This window comes from Tamandua tetradactyla, chromosome 21, assembly GCF_023851605.1.
Source record: "Tamandua tetradactyla isolate mTamTet1 chromosome 21, mTamTet1.pri, whole genome shotgun sequence".
NCBI lineage: Eukaryota > Metazoa > Chordata > Mammalia > Pilosa > Myrmecophagidae > Tamandua > Tamandua tetradactyla.
In genome coordinates this window covers 12,168,014-12,190,180 of record NC_135347.1, presented here as the reverse complement: position 1 = coordinate 12,190,180, position 22,167 = coordinate 12,168,014, and the positions used below count along the sequence as shown (strand labels likewise).

Genomic DNA, 22,167 nt, shown 5'->3' with positions numbered 1-22,167 from the left:
GGTAGTGTATGGCTATGGAATGTATCTATTATGATGTGTTGGTAGAACTCAAGCCCTGTTTTGTAGACTTCTTAATGTGCTTACCTCTTCCTCCAAACACCCTCCTTTCTGAATATGATGGCAACCTGCCCTTGACTCCCCAACGCCAAAAGATCTGCTCTCTCTCATTTATTATGAGAGGTGGTGACTTATTTGTTGACAACTAGCTTTTTTGTTTTTAGTCTAGGACAATTCTTTTGAGTTTATTTTATTTTAATAAAAGGAGTAACATCTAGGAGCCAAAAGAAATTGGCCATGCATTTGTAGAAAACGGGATCTTTCTAACTCTGCACTGATTAGCGGTGACATAAAGTAATGTTATATTTTCTGAGTATATATGGTATTTACTCTGTGAGAATAAGTATGAAATGGGGTGGTAACCGACCCTTCCAAGCTACAAAGATACTCTTTTAATGCACCGTGGGAATATTTTATTTGTGAATACCCACGCGGCCTGAAAGGCTTGATTGATGCCGTTTGCAAAAGGCCTAACTTGTTCCCAGAGAGTCATTCACAAACTGGCAGGGTTTAGCTGATTATGGAAAGGGCTAGCTCACATGACAAAAGTGAAAATTTCGAGTGCTGCTGATAAAGAAGCCCAAGGTCAAGAAAGAGTCAGTCTGATTCTAAAAGGCAAACTATCGGGACGAAAATCAGAAATATCACCGAGGCCATGGCCAGTGTCAAGATGAGGCCACTTGCAGAGTACACCTTACTTCTTTCCTTTGGGTCTTGCAAACCAGCAGGCTTAAAATGTTTAAGTGATTTGACCACGGTGATCGGTGATAATAGCTCCTTATTTATTGACATCCTATTATATGCCACTCTGCTTTGGACTTTACATGCATTATCTGACTTGATTCTTGCAGGAGCCCTTGAGGGTACTTTTATTATCCCCATTTCAAAAAGAAGGAATCTGAATCTGGGGTATGTTGTGGAACTGGTCCAGGTTAGCACAGCAAGAGCGTGTTTAAAGTCAGGACTGAAGCCTGGGGGTGCTGAGTTCAGAGGCCAAGGTCTTGCTTTAAGGCACATCCTGAAACTTAATCTGCAACATCCATTTCTATTAGCTTTTTCCTCCACTTGGCCGCAAACATTCACATTTTCCATTTTCCAATAAATAATTAACAGGCCATCAGCATTTTGAGCTTCTGCGGTTTAAAATTTTTTTTTAATTTATTATTTTGAAGCAATTTTTAACTCAAGAAGTTGCAAAAATAGTATATATCAATTCATGAGTTCTGTGGGAAATTTTAAAAATAGTCGTTAATTGAATTGTGCTCTAAATCCTGAAAAAGTGACAGATTTATTCAAGAAAACATATCAAATCGAAGTGTCATTTATCAAATATTGTTTCAAGAAAAATTAACAGGCAAGATTGCAAAATACGATGCTTCTAGCACAGTGTCTTCTGAGGTGTTTTCCATAAAACACTAGTTCTTTGAGGATTAGAAAGGTTTCTGCTGTAAAATAAGTTTGTGACGATTAGGTTAAATGTTGGGGATAGATTTCTTTGTTGCAGTCCTTCTCAGAGCCTTTGCCATGCTGCTGTCCATTGTGAGGGGGTAGAGGAAATGGCACAAACTTTTCCCAATGTTGTTTAATTGCAATAAGCATTCTGTATGGGCCAGGCATGTTCAGTCTTGGGAGCCTTGACAGTAGTTTCCTGGGAAGTAAGGCAGAAAAGGTGAAGTGGGTTTTGAGAATCCTGTTTTATCACTCTTTTCCTCCACACCTTTTGTCCCTACCACTGTTTTTATTCAGCAAACATTTTTTTGAAGGTCAATTGTTTTGGTTTGCTAATGCTGCCGGAATGCAATACACCAGAAATGGATTGGCTTTTACAAAGCGGATTTATTATGCTACAAGTTTACAGTTGTAAGGCCATGAAAATTTTCCTCAACACGGGGATCCCTTTGCTCAAAAAAGGCCGGTTGCATCCAGGGTTTCTTTGTCACGGGGGAAGGCACAGGCAATGTCTGCTGGCCCTTCTCTCCTGTGTTTGTTTCCAAAAGCTCTCTCAGCTCCTCTGGGTCCTTCTCTCCTTGGTTGCTTGCTATTCTTTTCTAAGTGTCTGTGAGTTCTCTCTTAGCTTTTCCGGGGCAATCTCTGGATTTCATCTCTTAGTTTAGCATCTCCTGGGGCATCTTCTATCTCCAAGCCTCTCTCTCCCTCCGTGTCCTTCACTTGGTTTGATCTCTCTACTCTCTGTATCAGCTCTGAAGTCTCTGTATGTTTTCTGTCTGTTAGTCTCTTCATATAGGACTCCAGTAAAAGGATTAAGACCCTCTTTTTTTTTTTTTTTTTTTTTTTTTAAAGAGAGAGGGAGGAAGGGAAGGAAAGACAGAGAAGGAAGGAAGGATGGAAGGAAGGAAGGGAGGAAGAAAGGGAAACATCTTTAAACATTTTCTTGTTTTATTATATTTTGTTTGTTTGTTTGTTTTTTACATGGGCTGGGGCCGGGAATCGAACCGGGGTCCTCCGGCATGGCAGGTAAGCACTCTTGCCCGCTGAGCCACCGCGGCCTGCCCCGGATTAAGACCCTCTTGACCTAGGTGGGTCACATCTCCATGGAAACAACAGAATCGAAAGTCCCCACCCAACAATAGGTCTGCACCCCCAAGATTGGATTAAAAGAACATGGCTTTTCAGGGGGTATGTAATAGTTTCAAACCAGCTCACCTATCATATACAGAGCTTTGTATTAAGCCCTTAAAGGAATACAACAAGGGAAAATACATGGTTTTTGCTAAGTGTTTCAAGAGATAGATAGGTCAAAACTTTTCTTGTTCTGGGATACTGACAATTACAATTACATAGGAGAATTATCTACCAAATAAGATCAATCATTCACCCAGTCACTATTGATTGATTGATCACCTATTCCTGGCTTTGCTAGAGACAGTAGAAATAGGGCTGTGAATAAGATGAATAAAAATGATTGTCACTTCATGGAGTTTACAGTTTAGGAAAGGGAGGCAGTTAGTAAACCAGCAAACAAAACATAAGCAAGATAATCTCATACAGTGTTAGGTGTGAAGGAGGGGGTGGGGTAGGAGGAAGAGAAACAGGTGATGGGATGCAACAGGAGTTGGTAAGCTTTATTTTTAATGAAAGGCGAGAGAGTAAATGTTTTGTGGGCCATCCAGTCTCTCCGTCTCTCTCTCAGCAGCTTTCTGATCACAGCACCAAAGCTGCCATGGGTAAGTGAATCACATGGATGTGGCCCAATAAAACTTTATTTACTAAAACAGGTGGCAGGCTGGATGTGACTTGCAAGTAACAGTTTGCTAACCTCCTGGGATAGGTAATGATGGATGTGAATTGGGACTCCTTTGGATCCAACAACTAGGAAAACCCTTTCAGAGCAGGTAGGTGTTGAGCTGAGGCCCCAGAGATAAGAAAGAAACAGCCACAGGAAGTTCCAGAGGGAGAGCATTCCAGGTGGAGGAAACAGCAACTGCAAACATCCTAAGGGAGGAAATAGCTTGGGATGTGCAAGGATCCAAAAGGAGACCATGAGGCTGGAGCACACAGTGAGCAAGGGGAGAAACGTCCATGAAGTGAGAGGAGAGAGATAAGCAAGGCCCAGCTCATATAGGGATTTATAGATTGTGTGAGAATTTGGACTATATTCTAACTTTAATGAGAAGCCATTGGAAGGTTTTATGCAAGGCAGTAATATAATCTTCCATTTAAAAAAGATTTATCTGACTATTAGGTCAAAAAAGAAAAGGAAGCACTGAAGCAGTTAAGCTATTGCAATGGTCTAGGAGAGAGGAAATATTAACATGGTTTAGGAGTGTCATTGTGAAAATGGAATGATGGGGGTAGATTTAGGACAGGCAGTGGAAGCAGAGCCAGTGGGGAAGTAACAAATTAGATGTGGGGAATGAAAAGAAAAAAATTAGAGATGACTCCCAGGGTTTTGGTCTGAATTACTAGATTCATGGTAGAGTTACTCAGAGGGAGGGGAGACTTGGAACAGAACTCATTTTGGAGATGGGGAAATTTGCATGTTCTGTTTCGAGGATGTGCAGAGTTTGAGATACCTTTTATTTTTATTCTATATCTGTCTATCTATCTATCTATCTATCTATCTATCTATCTATCTATCTATCTATCTATCATCTATCTATTGGCATGGGTAGACTCCGGGAATTGAACCCGGGTCGCCAGCATGGCAGTGAGAACTCTGCCATTGAGCCACCATTGCACTGCCTGAGATACCTTTGAGACATCTGAGTGGAGATATATAGTCATTTGGATATGCAAATCTGGAGTTCACAAGGAAGGACAAGGCAGAAGGTAAATTTTATGGATGGCAAAAGATGGTAAAGATGGTAAGGGAAGAGATGAGTTAGGGAGGGAATTTTTAATTTTATTCCTCAACATATCATGGACAAATTATTTGTTTCTCTGCTGATCTCCATAGTAGACCGAGAGTGTCTGAGGAAGGAAAAAACAGGAACTGACTCAGATTTTGTTTTTCCTTTGCCTAGTACGATATTGGCTGAGTAGGAAGTTTTCAATGGAGGCTTGCTGACATTTTTTCAGGAGTACAACCCTAAATAGTGGTTTTATATTCTTAGTTTTTTTTTTTTTTTAACTCATTGGGCCTTGATATTAATTCATTTCAATTTGAAAAATAAGAGGGCACCAAGACCCCACATGAGAAAAGAAACAAGATTGAGTGCAAAGGAATGCTTGGCCATTTTTCCCTCCAGCCACAGCTGAAGTGGAGGCTGGCATGGATTGTGCACAGGGTCAGGGGGTCTCAGTTACCTTAATGAGCCAGCCTGCTAGCGGCAAAATTGATTGGGCCACCGGGAACATTAAATTGATCATGGAGATGACCAAAATAATTGGAGCAGCCAAATTGCGGTTCAGTCCACTAAACATGCGCCTATTTGACAAGTGTTCTTATAACTCGGCGATCTCCCTCTATTCATTACAGAATTTCAGTCTTGGAAAGGGTCTTTGAAATTATTTGGCCTGGAATTTTTATTTCATGAATAAAGTAATTCAGAAAGGTCTGTGTCTTGACTGAGAGCACATGGCTAGTGGCAGAAATCCTGGCCCTTAGGTTCCTAATCTCTTGTCCTTTCAAAAACATTCTAACACTTTATAGAAAGGTGGATAAAGGCACAGAGTGCCTAATGTCCTTTACAATGAATGGGAGCAGCTGTGTCCGAGTTGCAAGAATACTGCACAAGTCCTAGCTCTACCAATAATTTACTGTGGGGCCTTGGGTAAGATACTTTATTGAAACTTAGATGCTTCAATACGTATATGTTACACATCCCAGGTTTGGTGTGATGGCTAAATGTGAGAGTATCTGGGTAGCAGATTGCATTGTTGTTGAGATATCTGCTGTTTATCGAATGGAATTGATTATACATTCCTGCCCCTCCTGTCAATCTTGGCCCCGTGATTTGCTTTGTGTGGAAATGATGTGTGCCACTTTTGGATAGAAGTTTTAAGAACCGCCATGGGGGTGAGTCATATATATATCTTCCCCCTGCTGTAAGGCTGGTAATGTTCTGATCGGGTCTGCTGCTTCAGTCCGCCTCCTAGAATGAAGTTGCGATGGCGCAGAGCCACAGCTAACTGCTGCGGTTGAGTGGTCTGAGAGAGAAATAAGCTTCTGTTTTTATGTCATTGAGATTTTTTTTTTCTATAGCTCCAGCACAACCGAGTTCAAGCTGGCTGATCCTATGTATGTCTAGCTTTATAAATTGAAGAGTTCTATGTATAAGTAAGACCGCTTTTCAAGGGAGAGGTGGCAGTAGAACTCAAACTCTTGTTTACATGACCAGCTGTGAGCTGTCTACTGTTTTAGAGACTCCTAAGATAAGAGTAAGGGTGTGTGTGTGTGTGTGTGTGTGTGTGAGTGAGAGAGAGAGAGAGAGAGAGAGAGAGAGAGAGTAACTGTTTTTATAGAGCAGCCTTATGCTTAAAGGGAGCTTTAGCAAAATAGCATGAATTGACGGTAGTCGAATGGCATGAACTTCCAGCCAATAAGTTGACTTGCCTTACCTATATCCCTGGTGATCTCACAGTTCGTGGGTGTGGACCTGAGTGTTTTTTCAGGAATAGAGTAATTCAGAGAGGTTAGTGAGTGGGCAAAACAGGGCAGGGAACTGTCTCATGCCCTCAAAGAGGCCAAGATTGGATCTCACCGAGGGAAGCTCTGGTCTAGTTCAGGTTCTATTCTTAAGATGCCTGGATGGCAGTGGTGATACCAGCATCCCCCACTCACTGGATACCTGTTCAACCAAATCGAGTCTACTGGAAGCAGATGCGTGAACAGGAGGTAAGATTTTATTTTTATTATATTCTTCAGTTTGCCAGAAACAATCAAATTTTCCAAAAAGCTTAGGAACACTCTTAGAAGTTCCAGTAATTATTTCAGACTCTGTTGAGTCTGCTAACAATAACACAGACATTGGAAACATCCCAGGAGCTGTCTGCCAGAGAGAATACCCTGCATGCACCTTATGATTCACTGCTGAGTATTCCTTGTCCTGAGTTCCACAGGCGCTTCCTCACCCCAATGCCTTTGTTCAGCTTCCTCCCACAGCCTGGTTGGTGCTTATTTCTTTCCTACCTCTTCCTTCAAGGTTTATTTTATTATTTTTATTATTTTTGCATGGGCAGGCACCAGGAATCGAACCTGGGTCTTTCTCAATCAGATAAATGACAACTATAAAAAAGAAACAAACAAGAAATCCAACTTACAGCTAACATCATATTGATTGGTGAAAGACTAAACACTTTCCCTATAAGATGTAGAACAAGGAAATAATATCCACTCTTACCTTATTTCAAGGTAAGAAAAAAGAAATAATGGGCATATACATTGGAATCGAAGAAGTAAAACTTTGTTCACTGATGAACTAACTGTACAGGAAAATCACAATGACTCTACAAAAACCAAGTTATTGGATTAAACAAATGACTTTAGCAAAGTTGGAGAAAACTGTCAATATACAAAAATAAATTGTATTTCTATATCTTAGAATTTAGAAGATAAAATTATAAAAGCATAATATTTACAACAGCCACACAAAACTTAAAATATTTAGAGAATGCAAATGTTCTAAAAAATTATCATGGTAATGAATATACAACTTTGTGATGATATCGAGCCATTGATTGTACACCATGTATGGAATGTTTGTGTTTGTATGTTGTTTTGTCAGTAAAAATATTTTTAAAATAATTAGGGATAAATTTAATTTAAAATTTTCAAACACATACACTGAGAGTTTCAGTACACTGTTGAAAAGAATTATAGAAGACCTAAATAAGTAGTTATATTATTGTTAAGATGTCAGTTCTCCCCAAACTATATATATAGTTTGCTTTTGCGTGTGTTTTCTAGAACTGGACAAGCAGATTCTAGAAATCACTTGGAAACTCAAAGGACCAATAATAGTCAAGGCAATCTTGAAAAAAATGAACAAAGTTGGAGAATACACTATTAATTTCATAACATAATATAAAGTTATAGTAATTAAGAGAGTGTGGTTGATTTTGGAGTAAGGATAAACAAATAGATCAATGGAACACAAAAGAGATTCCAGGAATAGACTCACAAATATGTTGTTCATTGCTTTTTTAAAGGTACTAAAGCAATTCAATGGAGAAATGAAAGTATTTTTAGGAAATAATGCTAGAACAACTGGATATATCCATATAAAAAAATAAAACTAGGTCCCTACCTAAATCCATACACAAAAATTAGTTTGAGATAGGTTACAGACTTAAAGGTACAAATTAATTCTATAAAGTATTTAGGGAAAAAATCTAGGGAATACATTCAAAACCTTGGGGTATGAAAGATTTCGTAAAAAGAACATTGAAAACAATAACAGTAACCCAAAAAAGAAAAAGAAAAAGAAAACCACAATTGGTAAGTTAGGCTTCATCAAAATGCAACACTATTGCTTATTAAAATTTACTTTTAAGGGAATAACATTTAAGCCACACTGGGAGGAAATCTTTACAATACATGTATTTGAAAGAATATTTGAGAAAATATTTGTAAAACGTATATTTGTAAAAAAGAATTTGAAATTTAATTATGAGACCATTAATCATTGTAAAATGAAAATTCAACCCACAATGACATACCACACAGTTTCAGAAGGGCTGAAATTTTTTAAAAAATACGTATTTTTAAACTAATATTACAATGTTGTAGAGTATCTGGAACGCTCATACATTATACATGGAAATGTAAATTTTAACAACTACTTTGGAAAACTACAGTTTTACAAAGCTCAATCCACAATTACCTCATAAGCCGGAAATCCCACTCCTATGTATTTCCTAAAAGAAATTGAAAGACGTATCCACAAAAACTTGTATAGAAACTCTATTCATAATAGCTGAAAACCAGAAGTAGCCCAAAGGTCCATCAGCAGATCAGTGAATAACGGTATAATACAGCAGGATACTACTCAGCAGTAAAAAAGAACTAGCCACTGTCCTTCACCACTCATGGATACGTTGTGCTGTTTGCCAGAAATAAGACTACATACAGAACGTTTCATTTATATACAATTTAAGAATACAAGCTCTATTAATCTAAGGTGAAAAATCAAAATAGTGATCACCTTTGGAAAGGGAACTCTGTGGAATGATGGAAACATTCAGTATCTTGACAGAGGTGTGGGTTACACGAGTTTTTGCATTTATGAAAACCAGTCAAACTGTCACATAAGATCTATTAAGAACTATGCATTTCACTGTATGCAAATTAAATCTCAATAAAAAATAGCATGAAAGGAAAAACAATATTTTTTTAGCCCCCTAGTTTAGCTTATTTCCTCTCACTTTAGGCATAATACTTTCTCCATCACTTCTCTCCAAATCTAGTATGGAAAAACAATATAGTATCAGCCAAATACACCTTTATTTAAATCAGTGGTTTATATCTTCCACTTTTCAAGTCAAGCAGTGGATTTGATGTATTTGTTGTGAGTTCTTAGACAGAGAGGAGACAGGAAAGATATTTTGCAGGTATCTCAGGGCTCTTTTCGGTGGGTCTTACATCACAGTCAGGTGGCTTATTCATGCATCAAGATTATTCTTGATTCTTAGGCAATTATTTTTTAAAGACAGCATTCTGTTTGTCTTTCTTTTCCTCTTCCTCTCACTCACCCTTACATGTAGAGTTGTGTAGGTGTGTATGTAGACACACATAATCTTCCTTTCAAAAGGGAAACCTAAAACCCACTCTCAGAGATTTCTGCTTAATCTCTTACTCTTGTGGCACTTCCAAACTGTTTTATTATTTCCTTTTACATGTTCCTCTCCCCTGCTTAACTGGGAGCTCCCAAAGGTGGGAAGTGTATTTAATTTCTTTTGCTTCCTTAGTACCTAGCACAGGATCTGCAAAATATAGGTATTCAATAATGTTTATTGAATAAATTAATAAATGATGCTATTTTTTCCCTTATCCTACTGGCGAAGTGAAAAGGAGCTACATTAAGAGGTGAGACCTTTGGATGAGTTGTGTTTTACAGTTATGTTATTTGTCCCCACAGACCTACTACTTCTCGCTCCTACACTTACCTCCCCATATGACTATTTTATGTCCACATCAGTGTAGTATAAATGCCCCTATCAACTTCATACTATAGAAGCCTTGGGGGGAAAAAAATGACATTATAAAATGAAAGCAATTTGAAACAAAAAAGGGATTACTTTTCAAATGAGGTTACACTCTTTTACGTGTTGGATTTTACTTTAATGAAGTCAATGTTTTTTTTTTAACAGATTTCTCAAAACAAAATGTGTTCAGATTGGATCGTGTTTAAAATGTATTATTTAAAACAGCAGCATGTCAGACAGATACCAGAAATGAAATATGTCCATTTCTTTTAGCTTGGAGCAGAAGGCAACATAAAGCAGCTGCAAGAATTAATTCACTGAGATGGTTGGCATTTTCGAGCTGACTGCCTCTTAGAGAAAATGATGTCATTCTCCAGAAGCCTAATGGCAGCCATCAGCCTGAGAGGACACATGCTAATAAGGTCATTGCTCACCTAGCTTTTTTTTTTTTTTTTTTGTCTAGCCAGGGTGCCCTTGGATACCCATATTTTGGATTGTGCTTCTAGAATAATTTTTAGGAGGGTGCAGAGCGTGAAATTTGGTGAAGGATTTTTTTTTTTTTTAATTAATGGGGTTCTATCTTCTTCCAGTAACTCAAGGCCATATTCCCAGTTTGTTCATAAATATCCAAATTCTGGTTGACTTATCTCTCTCTAAGGTATTGGGATCAGCATTTACAGGTGAAAGACCACTGCTTTAAGATGCTGGAGTAGCTCTGACAATGTAAAATGAAAGGTGTGATGAAAATCTAAAATTTCATTCTCAACCCTTAAGACATTGAATATGAAACTTCTAGAACCTCCAGTGTCAAGTGTCTCCAATTTCACTTTACTCCTGGACCTAATTATGGCTTTCAAAAAGGTTTTGAGATAAATGTCCACAGACCAGATATGAAAAAGTCAATAAAGCACCAACTTAAGAGAATGAGCGATGCCAGCTTGCCCAGACCTTTCTGAAAATGGCTTTTGACTCTTATTTCAGACCCATCTCAAGAAACAAAAACTCTGTTAAGTTTGCCAAACCTTGCTATTTTTGTCTATTCTGATAGAAAAGAACTAGCAACGATGCTCCTGAGCAACTGTCTGCTGGGTACATCCTGATGTGTCCACTGAAAACTGCAGTCTCCTTTTCATAGTGAGGCCTACTGGAAGTCTTTCCTTGGGGAACTGTCCCAAACAGGGAAAAAATGTGCTTGACAGAGGCCAAGTAAAGGTGTTGAGTCATGGGTTTTGGAAGAAATCAACAAGTTTCAGGTACAGGAGGACTGTAATTCAGAGTCTTATTTGCTGCTGAGAAGGTTTCACCTTGCTCTACCTTTGATCACTTAGCTTTGCTGGAGATGAGCTTCTGGAAAAAGAAACTCCTACGAGACATAAACGAATGTTTGAGAGAGAAGACTCAGTATAAAGGAGAAAAACTATCTCCTTAGACACTGAAGTGCTCCACTGAGACTCCCTGCTCTGATGGGGAGACCAGTCAGTTTGCCAAATCAATGGCCAGTGGTGTTTTGTCAAAGATGTAATGAAAATGTAGGTCTTGGCCGAGTCTGTGGAAGCACAGATTAAAAAGTCTTAATAAATTAGATAATTTATGGCCTCTGGATAGGACATCTGACCACTTCAGAAGTGGTTAGAAGTTAGGTGGAATTAATCCAGTGACCACTTATGTAAGATGGACTCTGCGGAAGGACTCTGCAAAGCTTTTTTGCTCTTTGCCTCCAAGAGTATGCAATTCAAAAGGTGTATCAGCACATGGATACAAATAATTTACAATTGCTAAGGCACATGTCACATATATTTTAATCCTCACAACAGCCCTGTGAGTTGGGTGATGTTACTATTTACAAACCTTTGCTCCAGGGCAAGACTTTTCTTTTGTCTGTGCCTCAGTTTACCTATGAAATGGGTTCCTCAGGTTAATAATGATAGCATTGCCTGAGTTGTAGACTATTTGCCAAGTGCTTTGCAAACATTAGTTAATTTAATTCTCACAGCAACCTTATGAATTATATTCCTTTCCACAGTGCCTCAGTGGATTAGGTAGCATGCTCAAGGTTAGAACTAAAACACCAATCCTCCGTATCTGGGGATCTTTCCAAGATACCCTGCGGCTTTCCTTCTCAATAATGACTAACATGTCAAATGGGGAAAGTACATGTGGAGCCCACAGGAAGAACTGTTACCTCTGACAGCGGAATTGCAGCAGCTTTACGGCAGAATTGGTATTTTAACTGTACCCAAGCACACATTTGAACAAGCAGCCTTGCACTAGACAGAGAGACAAGCACAGGGAGCCCCCTTTACAGGTGACCCTCTAGTACTTTGTGAATGTTACCTTTTTCTTTTTTTCCCAAATCCAACATTAATTCTTGACAACTTTACAAGTTGGAAATACTATTTCCTACTGACTAAATTGCTGATGCACTTTCCAAGGCAGGGCTGACTTTACCAGAAGAAAAGGGACTCAAGGCTCCAAATTGGGGCAGGATTAGTGGGAAGGTCATTCAATGGGAGAGGCGGAATGGCTTTGGCTACAGGGCCAGGGACATGGGTTGTGGTGTTGACTTTTCCTCCTATGTCTTTGGATGAGTAGTCCTCCTTCTGTAGACTTTTTTCCATGTCTATAAATCAACTCTACCTTCTGGATCTCACACAATTCTTGGTAATCTCCAATGAGACAAGGAATATGAGAGTGCTTTGTGATGGGCCATCCTAATAGAAGGAGTTATTATCATTTGTTATTTTCTCAGGAAATTTTTGATAGAAATAGCCTCTAGATAGTCACTCATCATGGCAGGTTAATTTTTCTCCAGAGGAAAAAAGAGAAGCCTGAAATACCAATTATAACCACAGTTTTCATAATAAATCAAATACCTGGGTATGACCCAAGTGTGCAATCCTTAATTTTTTTTTTTTTTAGAATTCATTTTAGGTATTTGGAAGAACCAGATCTGATTTTTGATATCTGATCTTAATGTTTTAAACCAGGCATCAAAATACTTAGTAAACTGTAGGATGGACTAAGAATGGTGCTGGGGCAGGGAAGGTGTAGGTTCTCTTTTCTGTAGGTCAGGACGTTATATGCTGGAGGACAGAATCAGGGTTATGTCACTCTGAGACACACACACACCAAAAGAGGCATGAGGTAGGTTTGAATCTCCATGTTGACAGCTAAGACCAGATATTTTGTGACCCAAATGATAAAGCCGAAAGCTCAAACTATTCTAGTCAAGTAGTCAATACAGAGGGCTACCAAAGGAACCCTCTTCTGAAGGCTCCGTTAAGTGATATTCCTGGTCTTTGTCCATATGCAAATCCTACCACAGAGCAGAAACATTCACCCTCTTCATTAACATTCTCCCTTAGTCTCACTTTGCATCTCTCTGTCCATTTTCTAGCTCTGAATGGAAGTTTCCTGGGAAACCTTTTCTATGAATGGAATGTATGAGGTTTGTCCCAGGAGGGAAGAATAAAAAAAATGTAACCCGCAGACTCCAATGACAAAAAATTCTCCCCCCAAATGTTTCAGTCCAGAGCAGATAACACCTACCAGTTTTCAAGGACAGGTGGAGAGTCTTTTTGGTATTTAGTCATACTAAAGATGTCGCTCCCTCCATTTAACAGGAGAGCTTCCTTTTTTTTCAGATTGAAAAAAGAAGTGTGTATGGGGGCATTTAAATTGCTTATGTAAAACGAACCGTGATGGAGTTTTCTCACTCACAGATAAGCATCAGCTCTTTCAGATCTGTTCTATTGTCAGCTAAGTAATGACTCAGTTTGTGTATTGTTCTGCTAGTGCCAAACAGAAGGGAAGGAATAAACCCTACCCACAGGCTCTGGTTTCTACCAGACATTTCCCTCCCATCAGAGGTGGGCTTTGTGAACAGTCAGCGCATTCACAAATTAAAAGAAGAGAAACAGCCAACATTTACCCAAGTTACCAATATCCCCTGCCCTAGTAAACCTTGGGTTTTTGTGTGAGAATTGTTGTCTAACTGGAAAAAAAAAAAAAGGCAGTGAGAAAGGGAGAGAGAAAGAAGTATAGATAAGCTAACCAGTTCTATTGCTAATAGAAGAAATTTGGAGAGAAAGAAATAACCAGTGATTAAAATCAGGCTTTTTTAAATGAAACTTCTTGATTCTTTTCTACAATAGCTGACTTGCTAGCTTAAGCATCCTATTCGAAAGCTGGGTGAGACACATTTTTTTATTAAAGCTTTATTGAGATACAATTTGCATAGCATAAAATTCACTTGTTTTATGTGTAAAGTTCAATGTTTTTTTATTGTATTTGTGCAACCATCGCCATATCTAATTTTAAATATTTTCATCACTGCAAAAAGAAACTCCTTAACCAAGAGTTGTCAGTACACCCCTTCCTTCCTCACTCCCTCAGCCCTAAGCAACTACTAATCTACTTTTAATCTCTCCATATTTGCCTTTCTGGACTTTCCCTATGAATGAAATAATGCCGTATATGGGTTTTTGTGGCTGGCTCCCGATAATATTCCATTATATGGATATACCACATTTCATTGATCAATTCATCGATTGTTGGACACTTATTTTTTTTCACCTTTTGGCTAATGTGGAATAATTTTTCGCCCTATGAGCATTCATGTCGAAATTTTTGTGGAGTCTTATGTTTTCCTTTCTCTTTGTTGTTTACTTAAGAGTGGAATGCTGTGTCATATGATAACTCTATGTTTAACATTTTGGAGAACTGTGAAACCATTTTCCAAAGCTGTTATACGATTTTACAATTGCACTGGCAATACATGAGGACAAAACTTGTCTTTTTTTGAAATATTCTTCTGGGTATATGATCAAAACTCTATGAAAGTCTAGAAATACAGTAAGAAATGCATTTTGACACCTATTTAGGCAGTCTTCTGTCTCTTTCCAAATTGCAAATATTTCTGTTGTCTTATGAGCAGATGCTATGAGCTAATGAAGCACAAATACTAATTTCTTATTTGATTTATCACAATCTTCAATAAATACAGAAGAATATTTATGTATCTAGCTTTTGGTTTATATATGCTGTAGTGTATTAACTTTTCTTTTTAAAATTCATACTCTTTACTGTTTTGTTATTTAATGCTTAACACCTTGATTACAGGCCATTAATGCCTGTTTAAAAAAACAATCCATGTAGGCATTTCAACACAAATCTTTTATTTCATACCAAATCAAAGCAATTCAGTTTTTCATCCATAGAAAAATTAGGCCAAGATATAAAACAGTGAATTAAAACAAACCAACATTTAGTTTTTGGAATTAAGATGTACATATTCTTCATTTATACCTAACCTGAAAATATTAGGTACCAAATGAATTTTAGTGACTCAAGCATTGTTCCATATGTTAAACCCTTATCTCATAAGCATATTATGTAATGTTTGTAAGATAAACCTGTTTATAAGACAACTGACATTCATTATCTATACATCTCTCGATTATTGTCTTTACTGAGTTTATTTAACGTGAATTCTTGTTGGGGATATTAGTTGGCATTTTGTCTTTAACTTCAGCATTTGTGAATAGGTTACGGGCCCAGCTAATTGGCACAAAGCAATGTGAATCTGAATCTTTAATGAGCAGTGAGCTTTCTTTATTTTCCAGATACTATCACTTCTACTTGAAACCAAGGCTTCTAAGGACACGTGCTGAAGAATGAGCCTCGATCCAGGTTTCCCTCTGGTCTGCTCTATCTCCATTTGCTGACCCTGGATTATGCAGATGGTATTCTGCCTGTAGTAATCTGGACCCTGTGTCAGACCTTGGCTGTCATATTACATTATAAGCAATGGTTCAAACAGTTATTTTACAGAAGCCATGTTTCTTCTGAGTGATCCCTCTAAGATATTCATGGCTCACTTAAAATGCTGCTAAATTCTGTTCTCGTGTAGACTTTCAAGGGAAACATGGAAACTGTTATCACTTACTTGTGCTGCATACAAATCCATTTTATCTTTGTAACTATCATTTTCTTTTTATTTTTTAAAAAGTATTGCAATTGCTCTGCAATACTAATGTTTTCTCAGATACCGAGCAGACTGTGGCTTGCCAGCAAAAAAAAAAAAAAAAACCAACCCGGTTATGGTTATTTATATGCCAGTATGCATTTGTTTCCATCCAGAGTTGTAAACAATTAATTTGTGATAATCAATTGTGACAGCAAAAAGGATTTCTACCCCACTAGCATATATTTCCAACAACAGAGAAACCCAAGTCGATTTGGATAATGCCCTGTATGTCCCGTGAGGTAATGTCCTTTTTAATGGCTTTGAGCAAGAATTTATAATTAAATCAGAGAGAAAAATGCTGGCAGCCGCCATTGTGTCACATTTGTTGCAAGTGCAATGTCAAAAACTTCATAGATGGCCACTTAGGCATTGAAAAAGCACAGAGATTGGCAAGCAGAAATGGGGTCGTGAGGGGTAGCGCTTATTTTCCTGCATTTCCAAGGTAAGAAGAGCAAATGTAAGTAAAACTGCTGGCTTAAAGATGTACTTGGGTTTCTTTCTAAACCAACAATGGATAAGATGGGAATATAGATCCACAATTAAGTAACCCTCTCAAACCTTTTTTTTTTTTGCTCTTTTTATTTTTTTATTAATTAAAAAAAATTAACCAAAAAAACATTTAGAAATCATTCCATTCTACATATACAATCAGTAATTCTTAATATCATCACATAGTTGCATGTTCATCATTTCTTAGTACATTTGCATCGATTTAGAAAAAAATAAAAAAGACAACAGAAAAAGAAAGAAAACGATAATAGAGAGAAAAAAAGGAAAAAAAGAAAAAGAAGAAAACTATACGTACCATACCCCTTACCCCTCGCCTTCACTTACCACTATTTCAAACTGAATTTATTTTAACATCTGTTCCCCCTGTTATTTATTTTTATTCCATATGTTCTACTCTTCTGTTGATATAGTAGCTAAAAGGAGCATCAGACATAAGGTTTTCACATTCACAGAGTCTCATTGTGAAAGCTATATCATTGTTCAATCATCATCAGGAAACATGGCTACTGGAACACAGCTCTACATTTTCAGGCAGTTCCCTCCAGCCTCTCCGCTACATCTTGAACAACAAGGTGATATCTACTTAATGCGTAACAATAACCTCCAGGACAACTTCTCGACTCTATCTCAAACCTTTTTTTTAAAGGAAGGTGTCCATGTTTAAAGAAAAAGTCATTCATTAAGTATGTGAAAAAATATTTATCCAGCTCCTTCTTTTTCATGTCTACATATGCATTTTTTCTTTTTTTAAAAGGCTGCGAAATGGAAAAGAAAGCATTAACAGCGTAACAAGATTAAAACTATGTTTTACGGCAAAAGGTTTAAAACTTTAGGAAACCGTCTTTGAAGGCTGCAAATAAATGCCCACTTTTCATTTAAACCATCAGCGGTTGTACCACTGCCTAGAAATATGGGGACACACTACAGAGTGCGTGTACTTGTGTGCGCTCCTGTCTTCATTATAACGTGGCCTGGGGCTTGGAGCTAAACATTTTTCTAGAACATAATGAGCTGTGTACTGTAATGAAGGTGTTTGAAATTGATTTGACTGTTATTTAGTATAAAAACTCCCAGATCAAAGGCTCTGGCAAGCCCATGGACTTATGGACTTATAGGCAATCACAGACAAAGAATGTTGTGTCAGGGTCCAGACACAAGTGGAGAGGTGCAGTGGCTTAAGCCGGAGCCAGAATCTATCAAACAGCTATCTGATCATTTTTATTTCAAATCACCATAAATCACTCACAGGCCACCATATGGCACTAGTGTTTTTGAGGATTATTTTGAAGAGTATTACAAAACCCCATTTAATGTCCCTCTTTTTTCCTGGTCTTTTTGCTTTGCTCCTTCAATATTGTCAGGGACACCCTCCCAGGCTAATTTGTAAAATGAATTTTTACTGAATGCCATTTAATCTTATTGCCATAGTTACAAACCAAGAAATCGAAGATTGCTAGGCTGAGCTGAAAATAGCTGACTTGATACAAGGAAGGAGACTAATTCTTATGCAAAGCTCTGTACTCACACACAATCTCTGATTCAAAGAACAATGGAAAGTTTGATCCTTGGAAACCCGACCTTCTGATGCCTTTTCACTCTCCAGCACAGAAGAGCCATAGGTTTGAATGAAATGTGTAAAAACTAAAGATGAGGTTCTGCTTTGCAATCTGCTGTTTTAGTTACTATGTTACTGTGGCGGAGAGTTCACAGCTTATTTGTCTTGCTGTTTTCATAGACAATACTGGAGTTCACTTGCAAATTATAAAGCTAAGAATACATATAATGCTTGAAATTCCAAGAAAAATTTAACTCATCCCTGAGCATTACTATTTACAACTGACAAATCTATTATCTAGCTAACATCTCTATCTCTCTATCTCCATCTATCCATTATGTATGTATCATCCATCTGTAATTTTATCATCATAAAACCAATCTATAACCTGGATCAGTACATATACTACATGGGAAAGGAAAATAAATATAAATTAAAATTCTTCACTGTTGCTTTTTGGATAGCTCAGGATAGTTTATACGAAAATAAGTTGAGATGCTATATGCCAAAAGCCTACCATGTTTATACTAGATTATGTGTACCCCTATATATAGAACTCAAAGAGATAAAAATGCTATCAATGTAATTAGAATAACTATATTTGAGGTAGAGTTGTTTAATTGACTTGCATAAGCAATCATTTTTCAAGGTTTTTCTCAACACCAAAGCTTTTTTAATTTAATATTTAATATACTAAACATCCATTTTATTTGCTGATGATCTGTTAGCAATTAGTTTGCATTTATTCTTGGTACTTAAAACAATAAAATCAATTTCTGTTGACTTTTATTTCATTTCCCTGGGTCTCTATTTCCTCACCTGTAAATGATGGGATTAAAGTTGAGATCTTTATCAACCAGAAAATTCTGATTAAATTTTTCTTTAATTTTCACTTATCCAACCTACCTTTTCCCCAATTTAATTTTGATTATTATGGCTCTGGGAGATTTGAGGATAACTTTATGGTATTTGGTCAACAATTCAAAACCAACATAGTAACATGAAAATCTGGAGTAAATACAACATGTACCATCTATTTAGAGAGTCAGCACAAACTAACTGGCCACTGGGGGGGCTTCTGGACACTCCCTTTTATATGCAAAAATCCCAGGAGGACTTCCAGAATTTTCAGGAATTTCTTGTGAAATGTGGGAGGGAGTTTGGGCCACAAGCACATATAAGCACCAGGGACCCAACAAGTTTCTGATCAAATTATGATCACATTTACTGAGTTGTTTCTTTATGTGTTCTTCCACAACTCAGCCTCCAACATGTGGTAAATATGGCCTGATAAAAAAAAAACAACAAAGTAGACTAATTTCACATGTAAATGACCTGCCAAGTCATAAAATGATAGGGTTTAATTAACCCTCAAAATATCTATGAGGTGGATAGAATATGATAAGAGTAGGCAGTTTGAACCAAACAAAAATGCAAAGGCCAGTGCCTCTGGAAGGGCAGATTTCTTTGGGTTGTACAGGGTCTTGCTTGCTCCAGAGAATTCTCTGCCACTTAATTAATCCGGGGCAAAGGCAGGAATACAGGAACAGCTCTATAGGGCTTGGCGCAGCTACAGATATAAATGAAGATGCTAGCTCTCCTAGGAGGTTTCTTTCTTTTTTTAAAGTTTTACTGAAAATTCTGTTTCCGAGTATTACTGAAGTCATCTACCGAAATGGTCTTACTTCGACTTCAAGTCCTTTGATCGGTCTACTATTGTTGGAAGAATCAGATAATGTGGGAATCCTAAAATTTTCGGAAAAGCAACTTGTTTGGAATTAATGGCATCTATGTTACTTATATTTTGAATATACTTGGGTTTCAACTCATGCAATAGACAGATGCTTCTTGGAAACCAAACAACAAATCATATATTTCTATTTCTCCATCCATCCATCCATCCATCCATCCATCCATCCATCCATCCATTCATCCATCACTCTCTCTCTAACCTATCTTATAGGTTAGAGAAGATATAGATATATCTATCTAATCTGTTTTCCAAAACAGTGCAATAAATGCGCTTGTTGTGCAAAAGGTGGGATTGATTAAAGATAAAAAGAAACTATGTATGCTACACTAAAGGCAAAAATATAAATATTTTTGAAGGAGAAGAAGGCACCATACTAAACAGGGTTACCACTGTTTAAAAATGCAGAATATAATAAGTCCATGAAAATCATAGTTGTGAATTAATGTATCTGAATCTGATCGTCTCCTCCCAGCCTGCCTTTGTTTTGTCTCCTTGATATACAATAAGGCTGAGATTGGACTCAGATATATGGTTTTGAAAGTCAACAGCCAAATGTTCTGAGGAGTTTTACTTGTATTCCCCAGATTTGGCCCATAGTAAATATTAAAGGAACAGTTTTGAGCAAAGAAAGGTAGATGGAAAAGATACATGAAAAAGATCTTTGCAGATCGCTCTGAACTATCAACTTCAGAGGATTTAAATCTCAGCTCTGACCATTTTTGGGGTGTATTATAGAACCCAGTGTGTTTTGGAAAAGGCAAACTTCGTAATGAGGTGAAAGCTGATTTTAATAAATTCAGTTATTTAATCTTTATCAAAAATTTTACTACTGAGCTTTTTTTTTAAAATTGATTTTTACAGCAAACCTTAAAAAGGCACAATTTTACCAACAACTTATTATGTGTTGCTGTGGTCTGGAATTTCCAAAAATATTTCCAGTTCAGAAAAGTTGAAAGAATCATTTCTCATAAAAAATCAATATAACTGTATGAAACATTTTTTGAATAGATGACTAATGAGCAAAACCAAAACCTTACCTCTTAATGAGTAATATAAAATGTTAAAAATACACAGTGTATTACCAAATGCTAGATCCATGCATGTCCCATCTTGACATTTTGGCGTATTTTGACATAAAATAAAATGCCTAAGGAAAAATTTAAAATATCTCTAAATGGCTCAGGCTAATGAGCAAGTAATTTAAAGTGAGTCCAGGATAAATAATGCCCCAGGAGGAAGACATGAGTGGAAGAAAATGATCTTTGATTTTGACCCTTAAAATGAGGCCAGCTGAGTAAAGCAAAGCCCTTGGAGTCAGGCGTTTGGGAAAGGGCAACAAAGATTCCCGCTAAATTTTACTGAGCCTCCTCTTGAGATCTCTGCCATCTTACTACCCTGTCTTTTTCTTTGACTTATGTCTATGTATCCTTTAAAGTCCAGATTCAATTAGTCAGACTCACTCATTTAAGAAACAGGTTTTTTGGCACACTGATTGCAGTGGAACCCTTTTCATTCGAAGCGATAGGGTCAGGTAGTTGGTCACTTAATTAACAGTCAACGCAGGGATTCACACACACAAGTCACAGCTTCACTTAAACATCTTATTTTAATCTGATAAACATAAACATATATTCATTCACCAATCCTTTACTATCGGATCAAGACCTTCTTCCAACTATGGGCTATTCTTTGGAGTCTCACAAAGCCTTTTTCTTACAGACTATACCATAATGCGTTGCCTATGATTTCCCAGGATTTGGGTCTATTTAAAGAGGAGCAAGAACTCAAATAGACATGCAAAGCAATTTGAGGGCAGCACCTTTCTCTATTTTTCACTATTTTTTCCCCTTGATCTTTTCTATTTGCCTGGCTCACACATAATTTAACATTTTTTTCCCTTAGAGACTCACTTTTACTGAGTTTTTCCAAAGCATCAATTTAATTTTCATAAGGACTACAATGATTTTTCTTTTTTGCACTTAGGTTTCTTTTTTAGTGATAATCACTGAAAAAGATAATCACTCTGCAAGTGGCACAGAGAGGTGTGGGAGGAGAAAGAGTACTACTCATCCGTTTGGGTCCCCAGCCTGGGGGCTGGTCACTACTCTGGAATATTCTAGATGCCGTGACCTGTGCCACGCAGTTCAGTGCATCGACTATACCTGTGACAGGTGGTCTTCTAAGAATTGACAATAATAGGGGAATAAGAGGCTCACAAAGTACTTATGGTGTAGTACAGGAGACCAATTAAAAATGATTTTCTTTTGAAAGGAGTTAGGTACAAAGTACTGCAAGAGAAAAAAAGCAGAAACTACTTATTTTGTCTGTCCAAAGAAGCTTTCCCTGATTACCACAGTTTGCAGTCATCTTTCTCTTCATCAATAACGTTTTTCAAATATGCCCAGCTGATTGATGAGGAAACCAGTACAAAGATGAGGGAGAGAAGAACTTCCGCCAAACTGAGTGTAATTGGAAAACTTCTAGTTAGAGTTACTTGTCTGTTGCAAACAGGGCGTGTCATTGAAATGCTCTGGTTTAGCATCCAGTTTCTTTAGGAAATGGTTATGTACATTGAGTTTAAAATGGGGTGCAGTTGGGCAGAGGCACCTAAGACAGCTTTAAAGCTGAACTGGAAATGTTCTCACTTTGACATGGTGA

The 22,167-nt window shown here is 37.4% G+C and overlaps 1 protein-coding gene across 20 annotated transcripts in view; it reads left to right on the top strand.

Moving 5' to 3' along the window:
• Positions 1 to 2,627: 2,627 nt before the first annotated feature.
• The window catches only part of LOC143665275 (uncharacterized), a 34,394-nt gene continuing 14,854 nt past the window's right edge, over positions 2,628 to 22,167 (top strand). For 2 of the 20 annotated variants that reach the window (XR_013166830.1, XM_077138680.1), the window contains exons 1-4: positions 2,635 to 2,694; positions 3,294 to 3,410; positions 4,191 to 4,347; positions 6,261 to 6,355. Coding sequence is in view for 13 of the 20 variants with exons in the window: in XM_077138680.1 (XP_076994795.1) it covers positions 6,269 to 6,355 (87 nt within the window). In the remaining 7 variants the exon portion in view is untranslated. The other 18 variants (XR_013166826.1, XR_013166827.1, XR_013166831.1 and 15 more) reach the window with 18 other exon arrangements.